This window comes from Pollachius pollachius (genome assembly GCF_949987615.1).
Source record: "Pollachius pollachius genome assembly, chromosome: 17".
NCBI classification, from domain to species: domain Eukaryota; kingdom Metazoa; phylum Chordata; class Actinopteri; order Gadiformes; family Gadidae; genus Pollachius; species Pollachius pollachius.
The window spans coordinates 22,163,414-22,186,386 of record NC_136950.1 but is presented as its reverse complement, the minus strand read 5'-3'; the positions used below and the strand labels follow the sequence as shown (position 1 = coordinate 22,186,386).

Below are 22,973 nucleotides of genomic sequence, written 5' to 3'. Positions count from 1 at the left end.
ATCACCGTGTGCCTTAATGTATGCATGTGGGAGAGTGAGTGTGTGTCTTAGTGTTACTCAGGAGGACAGAGCAGGTGACTCTGCCCTAAATGAAGGATAATTAGCTAAGAGGGCAATTACAGTCCGTGGCGCAACAGGCCTTTAAACCCACACATGTACCGCCTAAGCATGTAGCCACCACCTTAATGACTCCTAATGGGTTTCATCCCCGACCGGCTGAGTGACGGCCTCATAATGCAGGTCGTTGTCCAATTAGTGCTTGACATGTACGAGGGACCTGGGCCGCGGAGAGATCCCAACAGGTGGGGGGACGGAAGGAATGCACAGTGTGTGAGTGTGTGTGTGTGTGGGGGGGGGGCGCTTCAGGGAGGGTTCTGAAGGAAGGAAGGAATGCAGTGTGACCTGTCACCAGCAATCTGCTCCTCAATCAAGCGCCGACACACACACACCCTAACAAACGCCCAGCGGTCTGTGGGGACAAGGACGGGGCTATTTCCGAGTGTGGGGGGGCGAGGGGGGGTTCCACTCCCTGAAACCAGAGTGGGACTTAAGCATGCTTTATGGGCTGCTACATACCTCTGTGTGGAGAGGGGGAGTTAGAGTCATTACAGAACAGCCCCCCCCACCATCTATTAGGGACTCCAGTCAAGGTCAAGGTCCAGCTGAATACCACCACGCACACACACACACACACACACACACACACACACACAGGCCCCAAGATCGCTGCGTTTTCTGCATAAAAAGAGAAGTGACCAAACCATTGATATGCTAACTGTAAACATAATGTCCATCTTCATGCGGACAAACATGGCTCCAATCATCACGGAAAAACAATCATCCATTTTACCGTCCACATTGGTTATACACAAACACCAGACCCAAAGCCTCCAGCAGACTTCAAACCAGCCCTAATTTGACCTCAGCTTACTGATAAATAAACAACCCTTCCGCTGAATGAAGTCCATTTGAAGCCTGCTGTGACGCGCACAGGCCTGCTGACCGGGGCCGGCGGAGACGTTAAACCGCGCTGCGCACTACATCCGAAGAAAGCGCTTACTTCAAGCCTTTTGCCGATAACCAATCAATCAAGCTTCCCGTATTGTGAGAATGCAGTCCTGGAGTCAGACGCAGTATATCCATACGGGCTGCTGAGGTCAGCCCGTGGTTCCCAGCCAGCTGCAGGTCTACGGTCGTCTGCTGGAGCAGGGAGAGCACCGCCGCCTCCACCAGGCCGCCGATATCACTCCCAGGACTCGGCCAATATTACTGCATTTCATAGCGTCTGGTTATCTCTGCGACCGTCGCTGGTGTTACATCGCCTGCGAACAATTTGGCCCCGGGTTTACGAGGAAAAGGCCGCTCGCATGCGTCACAAGGAGCCGTGCCAATGAGGCTGAAAGTGTGAATCGTTCGCCCGATAAACTAGTAATGGACCCGGGTTCAGGCCGCCATTCAACACGGATCAGAATAGTTTCGGATATGTTTTTCCTCCGCTTGTGAAAAGCGTCCATGAAATAATTACTAGTGTAGGTATTACTATCAAGCTAAAATAGGAAGGTAGGGAGTCGTTCAGCTGGCCTGGAAGAGCAGAATAATCAGAAGTATCAAATCACTGAATCACCACACTTTCCAAACTATCAAGAGTGAGGAGTTTGTGTGTGGCAATCGGAAATACATGTGGAAAGAAATCATGAAAGCGTTATGGCGACCTGTGAGTGTGTGTACTAGAGAGGTGGGAGGAGGGGAGGAGGTGAGAATGTGTTGATGTAATTGATGAGCAGACTCATTTAGACAGGTTTTCCATCCGCTGTCAGCCTGAGCGAGACAGACTGCGTAGAGGAATGGCCCCTGTGAAAGACAAGTCGCTTGACCGTGACACTGGAATGCTTGTGCATGAAACACCCGTCCCTGTGTGTGTGACGCGACAAAAAACCCTTTAAAAACACATACCAAACACATACTGCAAGAACTATCCAAACAGAGCCACAGGGGGTGGAACTGTGTGTGTGTGTGTGTGTGTGTGTGTGTGTGTGTGTGTGTGTGTGTGTGTGTGTGTGTGTGTGTGTGTGTGTGTGTGTGTGTCCTCTGTTGACTGCACTACTCACCACAGTGCATGCAGCCCATAGCTCCAGCGCACCACTGAAACAGCAGAGGCGCGCTCTCCAGTCCCCTGACGCTACTCGATCTCTGACTATCAAAGGGGCGTGGGGACAGCCGGGGGTCCCGCTAAAGCAGTGGCTCATTAAACCACGGCGTTCGGTGCACTCTGACGGATCAAAGACAGCGGGGGTGCGGGCGGCGCTGATGTCACCGTCCAGTAACACATGGCTGTTCCACTCATGCTGAACCAGTTAGCACCAGGTTGGTATAGTAAGGCTCTTCAGATCATAAAAGTGGGCGCCACATTATGTACATTAAAGACATACATTCTCAATCCTCAATGGACAGGCACCCAGGGCGTGTTCTTTCAGAGGGGAAAAGTATTTTTACGGCATGTGTAAACATGCCTTATAAATGTGCAAAATGGGTAAAAATGGGCGACATTCTTTCACAAAAGGTTGTAAAACAAACAGAGAGATTATTTCATAGGCTAGATTCACCGTCGTTGTGCCTGTGACTGTGAGGGCAAACGGCCATCGGGTTAGCTATGAGGTTCAGTAGTCATAAGGCCTTCAGTGAGCTTTAAGGCAGCTATGAGGTCCTATATTCATACGGCCTTCTCAGTGAGGTTAATGCGTGTGGACCGTGGGGCTTCCCTGGTCCAATTACCCAGAGGCCTGATAAGCCTTCGCCCCAGGGTGCCAATTGGTTGCTTCGTCAGCCTGTCAAGGTCAATCCTCCTATGACTCTCCCCTCGCAGCCTCTCCAGTCTGCCATGGCCTCGCGCTTCCTGTCCACGACCGAGGTTTCCCGTCTCCCTCTGTGTCTCTCCGATCCTTCCCCCGGCCCCAACCTCCTCTGGCCGGTTCACTCCCCACTTTGTCCTTCCAAGTGGTTCTCCGTGGATCCCCCACTATGGTTCTCTGTGGATCCCCGGCCCTACCTCTCAGTGAATCCCTGCCCCTATGGTTCTGTGGTGGATCCCCGCCCCTATGGTTCTGTGGTGGATCCCCGCCCCTATGGTTCTCAGTGGATCCCCGGCCCTACCTCTCAGTGGAACCCACCCCCTATGGCTCTCAGTGGATCCCCTCCCCTATGGTTCTCAGTGGATCCCCGCCCCTATGGTTCCCAGTGGATCCCCGCCCCTACCTCTCAGTGGATCCCTGCCCCTATGGTTCTGCGGTGGATCCCCGCCCCTATGGTTCCCAGTGGATCCCCGCCCCTACCTCTCAGTGGATCCCTGCTCCTATGGTTCTCAGTGGATCCCCACGCCTATGGTTCTCAGTGGATCCCCACCCCTATGGTTCTCAGTGGATCCCCGCCCCTATGGTTCTCAGTGGATCCCTGCCCCTATGGTTCTCAGTGGATCCCCAACCCTATGGTTCTCAGTGGATCCCCGCCCCTATGGTTCTCAGTGGATCCCCGCCCCTATGATTCTCAGTGGATCCCCGCCCCAATGGTTCTCAGTGAATCCCTGCCCCTATGGTTCTCAGTGGATCCCCGCCCCTACCTCTCAGTGGATCCCTGCCCCTATGGTTCTCAGTGGATCCCCGCCCCTACCTCTCAGTGGATCCCTGCTCCTATGGTTCTCAGTGGATCCCCGCCCCTACCTCTCAGTGGATCCCCCTATGGTTCTCAGTTGATCCCTGCCCCTATGGTTCTCAGTTGATCCCTGCCCCTATGGTTCTCAGTTGATCCCTGCCCCTATGGTTCTCAGTGGATCCCCAACCCTATGGTTCTCAGTGGATCCCCGCCCCTACCTCTCAGTGGATCCCTGCCCCTATGGTTCTCAGTGGATCCCCGCCCCTACCTCTCAGTGGATCCCTGCCCCTATGGTTCTCAGTGGATCCCCGCCCCTACCTCTCAGTGGATGTGTCCCCTCGTAGCTCCGCCGCCCGCCTTCAGTCATTTCACGTGTAATTAGAGCGGCCGGTCATTGAGCAGGGGACAGAGGGCTAGTGGACCCCCATTTACTCTCCTCATAGAGCTCTCAGCGGAGGCGGGCGCTGGTAAAAAAAAATGTATTAGGCTGATCATTAAACGTGTCCTCTGCGGTCGACTGGCCACAATCGATGTTAGATGACCGTGATTGTGATGATGGCCCATGCATGATCAGGACAGTGGCGGTCTCTTTTAGAGGGTAAAAGAGGAGGAGAGCGTACAAATCAAATGTTTTGTAATGCCACAGAACAGCCAGACATGTAATACGCCACAACATTTTTACAGATTGTTCTTTTTGACAGCTAATCCAAAGCCACTCTGGAATTGACAGATATGTTCCAGAGCCAATGCCATCTGAATCCTAATTTGTGCACCCTCTTTCAACTGTGACACTGAGTGAGGCACTGCGTCCCTGCAATGGTGGATTAGTGTCGATGACGTCTGTGTCCGTGTACACCTGCTTGTCTTCACACCAGTCCGACCCATTAGCCGGCCTATTATTGCAGGGTGTCATGCTAATTGATGACTGGTTCTGTTCTGGCTGTTTCTGCCCCAGCTGTTGCTGTGCTCTACATCTTGTTGTCATGCCCCTAACCCCCCCCCCCCCGGTCTCCCCCCCTGTACTTTGATCCAGTTTTTACTGCCTTCTTCCAAAGCGTTAATGATTGACGACGGTGGGAACAAGAGTACGGGCAGCTCAGCGCCACTGAGACACCGATGGCCAACATGGCCGCATTATGCCCCGGCCAGCTGCCGCCGCATTCCTTATTCTGCCCAAATCCACCGCTACATGTAACCCGGCCGACCAACATCACAGTCCAGCACACAACACACACAATTACCCCCACACCGACAGCCTGTGGGGGGCATGCGTGGTGCGGGCATGTCCCCGACCAACGGCAGCACTGCCTTGTACAGAGAGCCAGGGGTTCTGGCAGCCATTGTTTTGAAATGTGTTGCACCGAGAAGGCAGTTTGGGGATGACAGTTGAGCGCTTCAAATAGCACATGCAAAAGGGTGCACGGGAACACACACACACATGGGCGGGTGCACGGAGACACACACACATGGGCGGGTGCATGGGCACACACACACAGGTTGGGTGCATGGGCACACACACACACAGGGGCGGGTGCACGGGCACACACACACACAGGGGCGGGTGCACACACTCACGCATCAGCTTAAGACCGTTGTGTCCCACAGGCGTGGACGCATGCTCTGATGAAAATACATAAAAACACAAATTAAAAACACTATTCCACTGAACCGTTATCCACAACAAGTCTCTTTTCTGGAATGTGTTTTTATTCACTAATCCCAAAGTGTGACACAACGAGGAGCCCCACACACACACACACACACACACACACACACACACACCTGTCAGGGCGAATGCCATAGCGGTGTTCTCATAGCTGCTCTGCGGCAGCTCAATCGGTTCCAAAGCCGCGCCTGATTTAATACAACCGGCTGAGCTCACACACGCTGGGTTCCTTCGAAAATAACTTCACCACGACAGCCAAGGCCCCGCCGCCTAATCAACGACAATCACAGTGCTTAACTGGCTGCTATGCCGCGTTTGCCGGGTAAAATAATAAAAAGGGGGCCTGGTAGAAGCGCGCACCGCTGCAAATGAGCGCGATTAGTCGAGTGGACGTGCCACACACGATATTCATTAAGAGGAGACGCTGGAGGAGGTGGAAGGGGGGCGCTGGACCGTTTAGCCCGATGAAATCACCACTGCCATGGTGATCAATTAGCGGCATCGGCTTTATCTCTGGTGCACTGGGCCAATTGAAACGTTCCTGAACAGTATCGTCAAACACAATATAGTGCCGTCTGGAGGGGGCTAGGGGATTATTACTACTCAGTGACGTTGAATTAGAGAGATTAAAACGATGGGATGAGTGGCGGCTCCATCAGTTCAAGTGTGTGCCACGCACCACTTCACTATGTGTTATTCCTCATCCCGGGAGGGGGATGTGAACCCATGTTCCCAACAGCCTTTCAAGGTCTCAGGCGCCCTTGATAGAAGCCAATGAAGGGGTGTGATATAATAACATCACACAGCACAAGTATCAGCAGTTTGACCATAATTGTAGGTTAACTAAAGAATTCAAGCTCAGAATGAACAGTGAAACGATCCAGGTTTAAAGGACGGTTAACCTGGCTGTGAGCGCTGCTACCGAAGGTTTAGAAGTTGCTCAGAAGAAACAACCTCGCCGTATAGAAAGCTGTGAGGCCAGCTCCGCGAGGCCGGCCCCCGTGAGGCCATGTCTGTCGCTGCGTGGAGTCGATTGGAGGGCTGGAGCATTAATTGTGCGGCCCATTATCACCACATCAGACTCCCTCCCTCAGCAGCGGGTCAGGAGTCAGGAGCAGGGCTTAGCGGCGGCCGATCCTTTATTAACCAATCCCCACGCGGCCTCATTAGCGTGCGTTACTCAACACGCCGGCTTACGTCGGAAAGTCCTTGTTCTGGCGGGGGGCGCGCTCCGGACAGACGGCGGCCGGGTGCCGCTGAAATAGCAGCGAGGCCGCGGCTCATGTGACTATTTGTTAAGTCCTATCAGGAGCCCAGAACACTCTTAAAGAGGAACAGGGCTCCCTGGAAGTATGCACATCACCAACAACCCCCCCCCCCACACCGGATCGAGGCCCGGGGGGGGGGGGGGGGGGGGGGGGGGCTTAGGTGTTCTCCCATCTAATTCGGGGAAATATATAAATGAGTTGTGATCCTCGAACAGCAGCGATACGGACTTAAGTGAAATAAATAGGAGCAGCAATGTTAACTTGGATGCCATGGCATCAGCCATGCACACACACACACACACTCTCTTGGCAGAGCACGATGGCCGAGGTTAACTCATGATTAATCTAACAGGGCCTTGTCTTATTTAAGACAACAGGAGGGAAATTCAAGCCGAGTACAGGACAGAGGGTACCACAATATTTACATTGGCTTCTATGCGCGCACACACACACACACACGACCCCAGCCGACCTTTTACTCCCTATACTCTGCTGTCATCTGCCTTCCCCCCGTAGTCTCCCCCCTGCCAACTCCATACCATCCGTCAATCTGCGCGGCATCCCATAATGTCAGCTACAAGCTCCTGTCACACTGTTTTTAAATACAAGGACAGGGACTCAATTACAAGACATAGCTCCCAAGGGTTCACTGCCCCCCACACACACACACACACACACACACACACACACACACACACACACACACACACACACACACCTGCTAAGGGCCATCAGAACTACTCGCAAAGGGAAGGTCAAAGGTCAAACCTATCTTCATGCCCCAACAATCAGCAGCTACCAACGACCGGCGCTGTTAACATCACTCGATTAGCCGAGCAAACACGCAGATGAACGACTTCTACAGACGATAAGGGCGCCGGGCCGCCGCCATTTTAATAGAGCGCACTCCGCGTTTCACAAAGAGAATAAAATAAAATAAAGCCGACAAGAGAGACAATGTCCGAAGAGGACACACATCACTTACAAATGTGTCTTTTAACGCATTTAAGGCTGAACCGCGAAGATATTCGATATTCTGTTGGCCCAGCTGTGTGAATATATCCCATATCATTAGGTTTAGGTTCAATATTTCCGTCATCATTTGTCCCTTTACCGCACTAACCAACAAACGTACCAGAGAACATTCCAGAACGATCGGCCTGTTTAACGCAACGTCTTCTGCCGCACCAACTGTTCCCTGGCAAACATACAAAAGAACCCAAAATAAAAACGCTTAGGGCTGATCTGCAGCCGGGTAACTCTACACCCTCACCTTCCTCCTCATACCCAAACATACCACGAGCAGAGGCCACAACAAACGGTCCCACCGACAAAGGGCAGAGTTCGGCCTCTCCCTCCCCCCGTGTGCGCACAAACGCCCTGGCGTGGGCAAACATGAAATGACACACTCCGTGCCAAACAGGCACACATCAACACCTACGGGCTAAGAAAGTCTTGACTGACACACACACCTAGCTTGGGTCTTTCCCTTCTTCGCTTGGCAAATGTGATCAGAGGAGCCATGATCCAAGGGCCTGTCATCTCCTTCTAAGCCTTGCCCCTCAACTTAACCCCTCCCTGGGTACAGCAATCACTGTGGCCCCAGGCCTGACCCTTTCTCCCAGAACGGAGGGGAGGAGCTGTCAGGCCTCAACTTTAAACAAGATGGAGAGAAAGATGAGAACTCAGCCAATCAATAAATACACAGAACACATGCACATTCACATGGGCACTCTGCCGGGACGTACTCTCTCTCTCTCTCTCTCTCGCTCTCTCTCGAACAAACACCCCTACCCCCTACCCCCAACCCACACACACACACACACAGACACACACACACACACACACACACACACACAGAGGCGGGGGGTCTTAAATTTCTCGCAGATTATGCGTCTGTGTTCATAAAAATAACGGCCTCTTAAATCATGATATGAAAGCAGAGTGCAAATGTGATGATTAAAACAGGGCTGGGGGAGGAGATCAAATACACCACAAATACACTGAACAGCAGTGAGTGGTCAGAGACGACCAGGAGCTGCTGGGCTTATGGTCCCTGCTTGTTCCACCACTGGGCATTTGGTCCCTGCTTGTTCTACCACTGGGCTTATGGTCCCTGCTTGTTCCACCACTGGGCTTGTGGTCCCTGCTTGTTCCACCACTGGGCTTATGGTCCCTGCTTGTTCCACCACTGGGCTTATGGTCCCTGATGTTCCACCACTGGGCTTATGGTCCCTGCTTGTTCCACCACTGGGCTTATGGTCCCTGCTTGTTCGATCCCCTGGGCTTATGGTCCCTGATGTTCCACCACTGGGCTTATGGTCCCTGCTTGTTCCACCACTGGGCTTATGGTCCCTGCTTGTTCCACCACTGGGCAGGTAACCAACCCTCAGACAACCGAACTCCTGCATCAAACAAAACCCAGTATAGAACGTATAAAGATGAGAAGATGCTGAGGTGTCTACAAATTGACTTTTCAAAGAAAATCATGAAAAAGTTCTTGTTTTTTTTCCTGAGAATGATTTCCCAGAATGACCGTTCTTGGAGAAGGGGGGAGAGAACCAGGGAGAGACAAAACCATGGACACAAAACAAGGGCGGGACAGAAAGAGGAACGAGGGAGAGAACCAGAGACAGAACAAGGGAGGGCCAGAACCAGAGAGAGAATCAGAGAACAACCGAACGAGGGAGAGAATGAGGGCCAGAACCAGAGACAGAACAAGAGAGACAGAACGAGGGAGAGAACGAGGGAGGAACAGAACGAGGGAGAGAACCAGAGACAGAACGAGGGAGGAACAGAACGAGGGACAGAACCAGAGACAGAACGAGGGAGAGAACGAGGGACAGAACCAGAGACAGAACGAGGGAGGAACAGAACGAGGGAGAGAACCAGAGACAGAACCAGAGACAGAACGAGGGACAGAACCAGAGACAGAACGAGGGAGACAGAACGAGGGAGACAAACGAGGGAGAGAACGAGGGACAGAACCAGAGACAGAACGAGGGAGAGAACGAGGGAGAGAACCAGAGACAGAACGAGGGAGACAGAACGAGGGAGAAACGAGGGACAGAACCAGAGACAGAACGAGGGAGACAGAACAAGGGAGACAGAACGAGGGACAGAACCGGAGACAGAACGAGGGACAGAACCAGAGACAGAACGAGGGAGACAGAACGAGGGAGAGAACGAGGGACAGAACCAGAGACAGAATGAGGGAGACAGAACGAAGGACAGAACCAGAGACAGAACGAGGGAGACAGAACGAGGGAGAGAATAAGAGACAGAACCAGAGACAGAACAAGGGACAGAACGAGGGAGAGAACGAGTGACAGAACCAGAGACAGAACGAGGGAGATAGAACGAGGGACAGAACGAGAGACAGAACGAGGGAGGGACAGAACGAGGGAGAGAACCAGAGACAGAACGAGGGAGAGAACCAGAGACAGAACGAGGGAGACAGAACGAGGGACAGAACCAGAGACGGAGCAGATGGAGGAGGGTTGGCAGAGAGCACCCGTGATAGGCCGGGCTGCACTTCTTTAATCAAAGAGGTATTGGGTTCTGACCCCCGCCGTTGCTGGGGCAGCACATTTATTTCAGGTCTACGGTCCTACCATGAGCGCTGGGGCGGTACTGCGTCTCTAGCCCGGGAACAGCTCCACTGCAAACGGCTCAGACTGTTAGGGATATCTGGGTATTCAGAATACCTTCCACAATATTAAAAACGCAGACGCATCAGATGAATGTTAAATGAACACCTACTGCTGTCGATATCATTTGAGTGTTCGAGCGCGTCGCCGAGCGCACCCGGAGCGCCGCTCCCACCAAACCCGGAGCGCCGGCTAAAGATAGAGGGCTCGGGATCACGGACACTAAGTCAACACAACCCGGAGCAGCGGCGGCGGCGGTCCCGACGACGGGCCCGCTCTGACCGCCTCGCAGGGGGCCTGGCGTTGACCCCTGACCTTTAGGGCCTTTCTCTCTCGCCCGCCGTCGATACGGGGCGTTTTATGAACGAGGCGCTGCAGCTAATCGAAAGGATAATGAAAATAAATAAACTGTGGTCGGATCCCGTTTGGACTAGGAGGGTTTAATGACTGAGTGGTTTTGGGGTTGGATTGTACATGTGTCATACTACGCCCCCCCCCCCCCCCCAAGAGCTCTCGTTCTGTAGGTCCCCTATTCTGTTGAAGGTTCATACTGTGATTTAAGACCGTTACCAGTCAGTGGAAATGTAAAAGGACCCGTGGGTCAGGGCTGAGACTGGAGCCGTTTTCTCTTAGGTGGACGCGCTCGTGTGTGTGTGTGTGTGTGTGTGTGTGGGGCCTTGACATGTCAAATAATCAACACAACCGTGGCTGTCAGCAAGGACACAAACAGGCAGGACTCTTAAGTCTCTGGAGAGATAGGATGATAGAAATTAGGAAAAAAAAGAAGAAAGCTAAATCAGTAGCAGCAGTCAACCACAGACACACCTTCCATAATGTAGCCCTGTCAGTGAGCAAACCATGTGACCCCAGGGTACAAATAGACTCCCTCTCTGTGTGTGTAAGGGGATCATAATGAAGGCTCCCCGAGGACCAGTCCAACACCACTGTGCCCTCTTGGTGTGTGTGTGTGTGTGTGTGTCATTAAATAACACATGAGCACAGCTAGGAGTCTGAGTGTGTTTGTGTTGTGTAGTTACCCAGACAATACCACGCGGCCTGTAAATAGCATCCTGTATGTGTGTGTAAGCATTCTAAGCGCGCGCTGAAAGATGTATCCTAATTAAAAGGTTCTCATTTCATCTGCTTGTGCAGTTTCCAGTGTGTGGCATTTAAAAAGGTTGTTGCGCTGCAAATATCACTGAAGAAAAAAATAATGACAAGCCAGAAGCAAATTTGATCAATTACACGACTAATATTTTGACAGAAATAGGGCGAGAAGCAATGCTGAAAGCAAAAAAGCCCCTCGAGACCCACAAAGAAATGGGGAGAAAGAACAAAATATCAAGAGGGAGGGAGAGCGGGAGGAAGGCAACAGAGGAAAAAACACGACAGGAAACAAAAGAAAAGAGACTGCAGAAGTGGGATAAACAATGCAACAGTGATCTCATGTGGAGGGGAATGGTAGTGCTTCTCAGGAGCCTAAAGTTGTATTTAAAGTGTCGCTGTAATGTGACCATCAATTAGGCAAAACAGAGCCACACAACCCATTCCACTATCTGGCTGTTTGTTTGCATGTGTAACTCGTGCGTGTGTGTGCATGTATAACATTTGTGCATGCATAACGTGTGTGTGCATGTATAACCTGTGTGTGCGCGTGTGTGATCGTGAATGTAGAACGGGTGTGTGCATGTATTACGTATGTGTGTGCCTGCGTGCGTTTGTATAGAGTTAGCTTGCAGGGTTATGGTTTGGACTAAACCATGTCTCGCTGCCGGTGGGGGTGGCTCACCTCTCGGCCCTTGTGCGTCACCAGGGCGGCCAGCGGCTTGGCGTAGAAGCGGCTGTAGCTGAAGCCCAGGCAGCCATACATGCTGTTGGCGGTCAGCTTCAGGGCCTTCTGCCGGATGTCGTACTGGGGAGAAGGAGGGGGAAGAGGCGTCAACATGGCCGCTACGTCCTGTAGCATGCTGCACTAACCAGTTAGGATAGAGGCGTCAACATGGCCGCTACGTCCTGTAGCAAGCTGCACTAACCAGTCAGAATAGAGGCGTCAACATGGCCGCTACGTCCTGTAGCATGCTGCACTAACCAGTCAGAATAGAGGCGTCAACATGGCCGCTACGTCCTGTAGCATGCTGCACTAACCAGTCAGGATAGAGGCGTAAACATGGCCGCTACGTCCTGTAGCATGCTGCACTAACCAATCAGGATAGAGGCGTCAACATGGCCGCTACGTCCTGTAGCATGCTGCACTAACCGGTCAGAATAGAGGCGTCAACATGGCCGCTACGTCCTGTACCATGATGCACTAACCGGTCAGGATAGAGGCGTCAACATGGCCGCTACGCCCTGTAGCATGCTGCACTAACCAGTCAGGATATAGGCTTCAACATGGCCGCTACGTCCTGTAGCATGCTGCACTAACCGGTCAGGATAGAGGCGTCAACATGGCCGCTACGTCCTGTAGCATGCTGCACTAACCGGTCAGGATAGAGGCGTCAACATGGCCGCTACGTCCTGTAGCATGCTGCACTAACCGGTCAGGATAGAGGCGTCAACATGGCCGCTACGTCCTGTAGCATGCTGCACTAACCGGTCAGGATAGAGGCGTCAACATGGCCGCTACGTCCTGTAGCATGCTGCACTAACCTGTCAGGATAGAGGCATCAACATGGCCGCTACGCCCTGTAGCATGCTGCACTAACCGGTCAGGATAGAGGCTTCAACATGGCCGCTACGCCCTGTAGCATGCTGCACTAACCGGTCAGGATAGAGGCTTCAACATGGCCGCTACATCCTGTAGCATGCTGCACTAACCAGTCAGGATAGAGGTTCAACATGGCCGCTACGTCCTGTAGCATGCTGCACTAACCAGTCAGGATAGAGGCGTCAACATGGCCGCTACGTCCTGTAGCATGCTGCACTAACCAGTTAGGATAGAGGCATCAACATGGCCGCTACGCCCTGTAGCATGCTGCACTAACCAGTCAGGATAGAGGCGTCAACATGGCCGCTACGTCCTGTAGCATGCTGCCTTAACCAGTTAGGATAGAGGCATCAACATGGCCGCTACGCCCTGTAGCATGCTGCACTAACCAGTCAGGATATAGGCTTCAACATGGCCGCTACGTCCTGTAGCATGCTGCACTAACCGGTCAGGATGGAGGCGTCAACATGGCCGCTACGTCCTGTAGCATGCTGCACTAACCAGTCAGAATAGAGGCTTCAACATGGCCGCTACGTCCTGTAGCATGCTGCACTAAGAGGCTTCAACATGGCCGCTACGTCATGTAGCACCATCCTGCACGTCATGTGACAGTGACGTGCAGAAATGTAAACATGAGCGGAAGTGATGCAGCGTGTGGAAGGCATGACGCCCTGCAGTCAGGCGTGTACCTGTAGGTAGAGGTCTGGGTTAAGGTCGTGTGTGTGTGTGAGTGAGTGAGTGAGTGAGTGAGTGAGTGAGTGAGTGAGTGAGTGAGTGAGTGAGTGAGTGAGTGAGTGAGTGAGTGAGTGAGTGAGTGAGTGAGTGAGTGTGTGTGTGTACCTGCAGGTACAGGTCTGGGTTCAGGTCCTGCTGCTTCATCAGCTGCTTGACCTGCTTTCTGCGCTCCACTAGCTTGCGGATCTCCTTGGGCAGAATTCCCATGTCCAGATCGGGATCGGGAACCTCTGGGATCTCTTCAGACTCGTCATCCTGTTGTAATGGGAAAATGTCAAGAAAACTCTTCATATTGATGAATTATTTTGAATCTAATGAAGCCCTACAGACATATTTTACACACACACACACACACACACACACACACACACACACACACACCTCGCCCTTCCTGCGTTGGACGTGCGCCTCTCTCTGCACGGTGGTGAAGCAGATGTTGAACTCCTGGATGATGGACGGGTACAGGCTGTTGAAATCCAGCAGCAGCACAAACTTATCATAGAACCCTGCACAGAAGAATGAAAACAATCACGTGAACGAAAACCAACACAGATGTAGGCGTGCCCACAACCCATAAGCGGAATGCACCGTGAAACCCAGGGGATAGACCGCACCGATCTTAGGGTCCAGCACAAGACCTCCAGCGTATGTTGGCTTCTTCCTCCTCTTGCCCTTCCCAGCATCCCCGTCTTCCTCTCCCTCGATCTGTGAGAGACAGCGGCGGTACAGACGGTGAGCGCCAGGCCCTCGGCCCTGAGACTACACATTACGGCTCCTGCAGAAGGACCTACTGCCTCTTGTTGGGCCTTCTTGAAGGAGGGTTTGTCCGGCACGATGTAGCTCTTGTCGTGGAAGGCGTGCAGCAGCAGGAACTCGTTCCTCTCGGACCGCCCGCCCATCAGGGTGCGAGACTGTGGAGAGACCGTTACATCCTGAATATCATCAACCGATCAGGGGGAGCAGATTCACTTACCTCGGAAACACTGGGAGCAGAGTACCACTCAGTCAGTACGTTTACATGACACTCAAGAAAGTCGAATTATTGGCTTAGTCCAACTATGATTGGATTATTAAGATGCATGTATACACCTTAGTCAGACTATAATCTAATCGAGTTACTCATAGTCAAATTAAGACACCTAGATTATTCGATTGTTAGTTGAATTAAGCGTGCATGTAATGGATCGGATGGAATCGGATTTTGCGTTCTGCGCATGCTCAAGATTTTTCCCGGGGCCGTGATCCAGAAGTAAAAGGAGAAGAAAGTCATGTTGTCGCCGTCGGAAAACGAGACGGCAATTTATTTAAAATGGTGGCGAAGAAGATGGAGGAAGCCGGTGTCGTGCCAATGTAGTTACCCCCTATAAGAAGTGTATCATCATCAACATGCATTCAGTACATGCTACGCTTCTGTTACGAGAGTAGCGTATGTGTGTGCGCGAGAATGGCAGTGTGTGTGTGAGTGACCTCAACGAGTGAGTGGACGAGCGAGGAGAGCGAGCGGTTGCGCGTGTCAGTTTAGTGAATGAACAAGTCTGTTTGTGTCTGTGCAAACGTGCACTGTTAAGTTAGTGGAACTACGGATAAATACCCAGCTTGTCAAGAATCGGTGGCCGCTTCATTCCGACCATATTCTGACCTATAAGCAGAGCCACTGCCGGTCAAAGTGAAGGGTGTTGCCCCCGATAGCATCGTCCCTGGAGGGAACGTCTCCCCTGTGCTCCGTGATTCAAGTGTTGATCTAGGTGAAGGCTGGGTAAACGTTACCATGACGTTTCCCGCTCAGTGTGTGTATAACCGTGAGTGAAGGCTAGGGAACTCGTATCCGTTACCATGACGTTTCCGGCGATGTTGGTGATCTGCAGGGCCAGGGGGAGCACATTGAGCTCACACAGGAGCTGCAGGATCAGCTTGGCGTCCATCCAGGTGAGCTCCAGCAGGTAGAGCAGGTGCGGAGAGTCGCTGACCGAAGACACAACAACCCATCTCAATTCAAGCCTGCGCAGTGTGTGCGCGCTCACACTGCAGTGAAACCTGAGCGTGGCTGACACTTCACACTAAGCAACATACTTTGTTTTTTTTTATATAAAATCAACCTGTAAAGAAATAGGTAAATGCACATTTACTGTTATAGGTACATAAAATATGCAATATATTGTTATTATACAAAGCATTGTATAAACAGCCCTACAGCCACACCTGTAGAGGTTCCTGATGTCCTCCTGGGAGACGGTGGCCCTCTCCGTCTTCAGCACCTGGAGGGCCAGCTCCGTCAGGTGGTAGCTCTTGCAGCGAATCAGCTCCTTGGCCGAGATCTCAACGTCGCACACCAGGCGGCCACAGGTGGCGCTCTTCTCTGCATATGACCCACGACCCTGTAGAATAGGAACAGTTACAGCCTGCATACTATCGTCTGTATTCAAGGTTATTATTCAGAGGCATGCTCTCCTCACCCCTAATTTGGGCATATTCGCCCTCCTGAGTCTTCCAATTTTGGACCAGTGCGGGACTTTGCAATAGTTGATCCTCTGCAGCAGCACCTCCAGGTCAAAGCCAAAGATGTCATGGCCCTGCAGGATACAGACACATACACAACACATACGAGCAACAGATGAACAACAGAGTACACAGCACTGTGAGTGTAGTGTACAGAGGAGGCTCCATACAGACAGTGAGTGAGTGTAGTGTACAGAGGAGGCTCCATACAGACAGTGAGTGAGTGTAGTGTACAGAGGAGGCTCCATACAGACAACCAGAGGCTGATGTGTCCTAACAGAACCCAGGGTCAGTGATGCTTGGTGTTGGTGTGTTGGGGGGCAGTGATTAGTTTGGGGTTGGTTTTGGGGGGGGCTGAGTACTCACCACCAACACGTCGGGGTCGATCTTGTGCATCTTAGCCAGGAAGAAACCCAGCAGGGTGCGCTCCGTGGCGGCGATCTCCACCTTCCCGTTCTACCAAGAGAAGAAACTTATCACTGCCTGCAGACCACACGCCCATTACACAACATCTGCCTCAGTGCGCAGCAAATATCACCGCAATAAAAAGGATATTCAAAATCGTGATATAAATTGTAAGCTAAAGATTTTTTTTGCATATTTTCCCCGAATCGTGCAGGGCTAGTTCCAACCCAATGTTTTCGTATTCAATTATTATTGCTAGCAGTATTTTAAATAGCGCTAGTCATCTAAACGTCATTTGACCATTGTAATTTGGTAGACATGCATGAAGTCTAGCGAAAGCAATGGTTTCCCTATCCTTGACAAAGTGGCTCCTGTTCCTCCAGGTTGAGATCACACACCTTCTTCCTCACGGCCTCCTTGAAGTCGTAGGGGAAGATGCAGTCCACGGGCTTGCTCACCACTGGAAGACAGAAACAGAGCCCGACACTCAGCACAGCAGGGGCGTTTTGTGAAAGTGAAATACAACTTGTTCCCCTTTGCAAAATAGGCATGTCTCTAAAGAAAGGAAGAAGACATCTTTGTCTGGGCGACACAAGAGAACATCACATTTTGAAACTAGATGAACTCACAGTCCCAGGCTGTCAAAGTGAGTGAGTGAGTGAGTGAGTGAGTGAGTCTTCCTCTTGGTCCACAGGTGTTGGTTTGCTCACCGCAGAAGTGGGTCTGATAGGGTGGCTGTGGGGAGGCTTTATCCAGGTGAAAGCGATGGTGGACCAGAGCAGCCAAGGACACAATCTGAATAAAGAGGGGCTACTGTCAGGCACACGCCTGCTTATCCACCGTCCGACCGAAGCGAGTGACGCAATGCATAATATACCTTACCAAACAATAATGGTATTTTTTACGACTTCTGGACATTATCTTAAATGTTGTCTTTAAAATGTGCATTTACGTCAACTACATGATGAACACTACAGTGGTGGTAGTGGGTGTTGAGGGCCGGGGGGGCGTACCTCGTTGTGGTGCGTCTTGGGGTTCTGCACCGTCTTCAGGCTGACGGACATGACTGTGAGCGGGGGGGGGGGCAGGTCTTTGACCACTGTCACCAGCTCACTCCTCAGGGCCAACGCCTCAACCTTACACCAGCTGACCGGCTGGCTGTTGAGCTCTGCAGAGGAGAGGGAGGGGGGAGGAGGAGAGAGGAGAGGAGAGGGGAGGGGAGGAGAAGAGGGGAGGGGGGAGGAGAGGGAGGAGGAGAGGAGGGGAGGGGGGAGGAGAGAGGAGAGGAGAGGGGAGGGGAGGAGAAGAGGGGAGGGGGGAGGAGAGGGAGGAGGAGAGGAGGGGAGGGGGGAGGAGAGGAGGGGAGGAGGGAGGAGGGAGGGGAGGGGGGAGGAGAGGGAGGAGAGGAGGAGAGGAGAGGGAGGAGGAGAGGAGGGGAGGGGGGAGGAGAGGAGGAGGGGAGGGGGGAGGAGAGGAGGAGGGGAGGGGGGAGGAGAGGGAGGAGGAGAGGGGGAGGGGAGGAGAGGAGGGGAGGAGAGGAGGGGAGGGGGGAGGAGAGGTGGGAGAAGAGGGGAGGGGGAGGAGAGGGAGGAGGAGAGGAGGGGAGGGGGGAGGAGAGGAGGGGAGGGGGGAGGAGAGGGAGGAGGAGAGGAGGGGAGGGGGAGGAGAAGTGGGAGAAGAGGGGAGGGGGGAGGAGAGGGGAGAGGAGGGGAGGGGGAGGAGGGAGGGGGGAGGAGGAGAGGGAAGAGAGGAGGAGGGGAGGGGGGAGGAGAGGGAAGGGGGAGGAGAGGGGGGAGAGGAGGGGGGAGGAGAGGGAGGAGGAGAGTGGAGAGGAGGGGAGGGGGGAGGAGAGGGAGGAAGAGGGGAGGGGGGAGGACAGAGGGGAGAGGAGGGGAGGGGGGAGGAGAGGGAGGAAGAGGGAAGGGGGGAGGAGAGGGGAGGGGGAGGAGAGGGAGGAGGAGAGGGGGGAGAGGAGAGGGGAGGAGGAGGAGGAGGAGAGGGAGAGAGTGAGAACAGGTCTATCTGATCTCAGTGCTCTCCTTCAGGTCCCAGTCCTGACCCGCTGCCCCTAAACTTCCACCCTTCCTTACGTGGCGTCTTGATGTCCAGCCAGCACGGCCCCTTGATCTTCCTGCTCAGGAGGAAGTGCTCCAGGCTGGATGTGTTGATTCCAAACACGTGGGAAAACGTTGCTCCCTTCAGGTCAACCGGGAGCGTAGGATACTCGGCCTGTGGCATTTAAAACGAAAAAAATCAAGGACCAACTTGCCATTGGACAAAGCCTTGTGACTGAATGCCAGCTTGGCGGACGGCTATGTGGGAATTTGGCGGATACTTACGGAATATCGGACTTCCAGGTACTCGCACTGAGTGGGAATGTCAGGTATTTCAAACGCGTAGCTCTTCTCCACTTTCTGCAACACAGAGGCGATGTTCAAACAGAATTCCCAACGATACAAGTGACATGGAAGACGTTGGAGGGTCGGCAAACCTTGGACTTGAACTTCATGATCTTGAACCTCTCGGACAGCTCGTTGAACTCCTGGTAGACGTCCATCAGACCCACTGGCGTGTCCGACACCACCCCGGTCGTAGTGTTCACTCTCTGCACGCACACGCACATTTAGTATTTGTGTAATTTATACAACACACCAAATTGATACATTTTGTGCCAGGAGTTTAAACGAGCATCTGATGGCATTTATGAAGTTTAAATTGTTTTAATACCTTCAGGTTTATGACAACAATGTTGAAAAACACACACTGGACAGTTTCATTACCAACATTAAACGGAAATCTCATCTCTGTTGACTTGAAACATTTGTCAAATGATATTAGATATTATTAACTTGCAGCCTTTGACAAAGAAACTGAATTCCTGTGCTTCATCTGCTAGTGTATCCCAGTCGAGAGAGAGAACACGCAAACAGCCTCTCGCCCCTGCATTGTTTGCACTGTTAGCAGTGGGCGATTTATTCAGACGCCGGCTGACAGCCAAATTGCTACTTCCCCCTAGAATCTAAATTAGAAAAGGGGAATGGATCTGATCAGTCCTGCTAGGTCCCAGCGCCCCCACTGTTCGCTCGCATTCTGACACTAAACAGATGAATGGGTGAATTAGAGAGAACCCTCCGGTCATGTGACAGTGTGGGGGGTGGTGGGGTTAAACTCACATGTTCCCGAGGGAGGAAGTACATGGTCCTCTCGATGTTCTTGATGGCCACACAGCAGCTGACGTGGGCCTTGGCAGACTCGATCCACACTTTCCCAAAGAGGTAGACCACGCCTGGGCAACAGCAGAACATTGAGACTTGTTGACCGACAAAGGCTCACAGACACACGTGGGTGGGAGGCTTCAACTGTTCAGCAGATGTGGGCGTGTAAGCTAGAGCCTTGCATGTATAAAAATAGGAGAGGCATCTATTTTACCACGATGCTCGCACATAAATCCAAAATGGACGTTTATACACCTTGTGTCATGCTGTCAACCTCATTGGATAGGAGTGTTGCAAATACAAATGGAATTACAAGTCCTTAACAAATGGAATAACAAGTCATTTAATTCTGTAGATTTGATAAAACATGAGCACAGCCAGTCCCAACATAGGGAGGCAGTCCAAGGTCTATCTTATCATGGATCTCTTCTGTTTTTCACTCTGGCTCACATGCATAGCACATTCAACAACAAAAAAACGTCTTTAGATGCTGCACCAAACCTATCAATGCTTTATGAGGAGGATGGATTGCATCTCACCCGGCTGGTTGTACTGGTCTTCAAACGCATCCAGCCAATAGAAGCGGAACACCAGCTCTTCCTCCGGGCCCGGGACCAATGGGAGCTGGCTGGAGTCCACCTGGACCTCTGCCGGGCACTCATTGGCCCCGCCCTCCTCCTCCTGTCCCCACGAGCTACCGGCCCGACCGGACCTGGAGAACCAGAGAGAACCATTGTTTACAGGCTGCCCTCACTGAGCTCCCTGCCCGACCGAACCTGGAGAACCAGAGAGAACCAGAGAGAACCATTGTTTACAGGCTGCCCTTTGTGGGACAGCTCAGTGTCAATGACTCTACTCCTTAGATCACATCTAGATTTATAGAACACACATCGTCTTGTGTAATTCAATCCCATTATTCATGTGTTCCAGGTACACTTTCTCTTGACCGATGGGTTTACGGTCATAAAGAACCTGCATGTAAAACCCTAAAGCGCGAGGGAGGGGTCAACAAACACAAAGAGGAACAGGGATGCATTGTTCTAAACCATCATATGATACATGCAGAATCAGCATTGGAGACGTGGCTCACAGCAGCACTGGGTCCTGGGGCTCTATCTTCACCGCCTCCAGGGCGGCTCCCACCTTCGGCTGGACATCCTCCTCGTCGCCGGGCGGCAGAGCTTCCACCTCCATCGGCTCGTCGAAGTCCATCCCATCTAATTCAGAGTCGTGAACTGGAACGTGAGATAGGTGAGAGTGAGCGATGAGCGGAGGGAAGAGAAAGGCCTGAATGAAGCTGGATCTCAATGTCATAGCCGAAGGTTTTTGTACTCGTTGATCCAGTTTGTCCAAATCTGTGATGCTGGTTCTGTGGGATTTGAGAACCCCAGGAGACTAGCGGACTGCAGCGTTTTGACTGAATCTGTGACTTCTGTGACGAACAATGATGGAGGACTGGGAATGTGCATGTGTTCTTCCAGATCATCTCCTCCGGTACCTGCCACCTGGAGCTCCTCTTCCTTGGCCGCGGGCCGGTTGGTGGTCCTGGGGGTCTCAATGGGAGGAGGCTTGCTCTTTGGGGTTACTGGTGAGAAGGACTCCTAGTAACAAACATGGGGACACCATATTTACCATTTAGTGGAGTTTCAATTAGGGCATTTAGCAGACGCTTTTATCCAAAGCGACTTACATTGTTTAATACACACATTACAATTACAATTACAATTAGGGCATTTAGCAGACGCTTTTATCCAAAGCAACTTACAACGGTTAATATACACATTGACACACCGACGGCAGAGTCAACCATGCAAGGCGACAGCCAGCTCATCAGGAGCAGTTAGGGTTAAGTGTCTTGCTCAGGGACACATCAACAATCAGCTAGGAGGAGCTGGGGATAGAACTAGCGACCTTTCGGTTACAAGGCAACTGCTCTACCTCCTGAGCTAAGCCAACCCACCGACGGCATTGACACACCAACGGCAGAGTCAACCATGCAAGGCGACAGCCAGCTCGTCAGGGGCAGTTAGGGTTAAGTGTCTTGCTCAGTGACACACAAGACAACTACTCTACCTCCTGAGCTAAGCCGACCGCAATCATTAAAGTTTCCTTTAATGATTAACTCCACCCACAAACTGGTCCATCAATTATTGACCTCAAAGTATAAAAAGCGTTGACACACACAATAACAACAATATTTTTCAGAAAATTGCATCTCCTGAATGTATTGACTACATTACATCACATGAATACACTTTAAGTAATGGAGGAAGCCATGACCAATAGAAGAGCAGCATATCGCAGGGCTCAACAATAAGGATTGCCCGATTGCAACTAAAACTCCACGCTGGGCAAGTAACTATGACAACCCGCATGCCTGTCCGAGAAGGTCAATGACAAAAAGCAAAAAAAGTGCCGATCATCGATAAAGTTATCCTTACCTTGCACCCGCCCCTTACCCACGTCGAATAATGCTTGATGAATACTTTTTTTATTTTAATGTGACGTTGGCCAATCAAAATTGAGAAGGCAAGAATTGCGGCAGGCAGCAGTCTTGTTATGCTGCGTTCGCACCAAAAAATATAAGAGAATATGATATCATATATAGGCCTAGATATCTACAGAATATAATTAACAATTATTCGCCAAAGGCATGTGAATGGTGGGGAATAGCCCCCAAGATCTTCGGTCTCGGGGGCTATTCACAGGGCCTGAGGTGAATAATTGTTTTAGTATATACTACAGGTGAACACTCCAAGTATAAACAAGATAACACTTTTTGCTGGGATTTATTTGTTTTCATAAGCGCGACGGGACTGTCACGCGCATTGAAAACAATATCCCAAGTTTGAGATCTCAATCATGGGATATTGCCCAATATCCCGAGATAGCAAACCAATCATAATACGCCATCTTAGGAGGTTCACGGATAGCATATACTCAGCGGTGGGCCAGCAGGGCCTTCTCTGCTGGCCCTGTTAAAGTCTAAATAATATATATAGATTATTTTTTTCAAAATGACATTAATTTGTGTCTGAACGCATCTTAATTCCATATTTCTTTCAGTACTTACAACATAATTCCAGAAGGAATATTTTTTGTAAGGCTGAGCTCAGCTGAATAACGCATCACAGCTAGGTTACATGGACCGGCGGGGCCAGCGCTAAAAGTATTGCTACCCTTTCG

The 22,973-nt window shown here is 51.7% G+C and overlaps 1 protein-coding gene across 1 annotated transcript in view; it reads right to left on the bottom strand.

Moving 5' to 3' along the window:
• pola1 (polymerase (DNA directed), alpha 1) overlaps window positions 1–22,973 on the bottom strand; it is a gene marked incomplete at its 3' end in the record, with an annotated part of 43,418 nt that overhangs the window by 16,394 nt on the left and 4,051 nt on the right. Inside the window, exons 8-26 of the mRNA XM_079755054.1 lie at window positions 21,286–21,388; window positions 20,878–21,022; window positions 20,327–20,499; window positions 19,746–19,858; window positions 19,064–19,177; window positions 18,912–18,986; window positions 18,663–18,801; window positions 17,586–17,740; window positions 17,283–17,367; window positions 16,971–17,032; window positions 16,534–16,623; window positions 16,125–16,241; window positions 15,871–16,046; window positions 15,504–15,633; window positions 14,463–14,582; window positions 14,286–14,376; window positions 14,053–14,177; window positions 13,777–13,926; window positions 12,019–12,141 (exon numbers count right to left, since the gene is read on the bottom strand). Coding sequence (XP_079611180.1) covers window positions 12,019–12,141; window positions 13,777–13,926; window positions 14,053–14,177; window positions 14,286–14,376; window positions 14,463–14,582; window positions 15,504–15,633; window positions 15,871–16,046; window positions 16,125–16,241; window positions 16,534–16,623; window positions 16,971–17,032; window positions 17,283–17,367; window positions 17,586–17,740; window positions 18,663–18,801; window positions 18,912–18,986; window positions 19,064–19,177; window positions 19,746–19,858; window positions 20,327–20,499; window positions 20,878–21,022; window positions 21,286–21,388 — 2,286 coding nt within the window. The remainder of the gene's footprint in view (window positions 1–12,018; window positions 12,142–13,776; window positions 13,927–14,052; window positions 14,178–14,285; window positions 14,377–14,462; window positions 14,583–15,503; window positions 15,634–15,870; window positions 16,047–16,124; window positions 16,242–16,533; window positions 16,624–16,970; window positions 17,033–17,282; window positions 17,368–17,585; window positions 17,741–18,662; window positions 18,802–18,911; window positions 18,987–19,063; window positions 19,178–19,745; window positions 19,859–20,326; window positions 20,500–20,877; window positions 21,023–21,285; window positions 21,389–22,973) is intronic.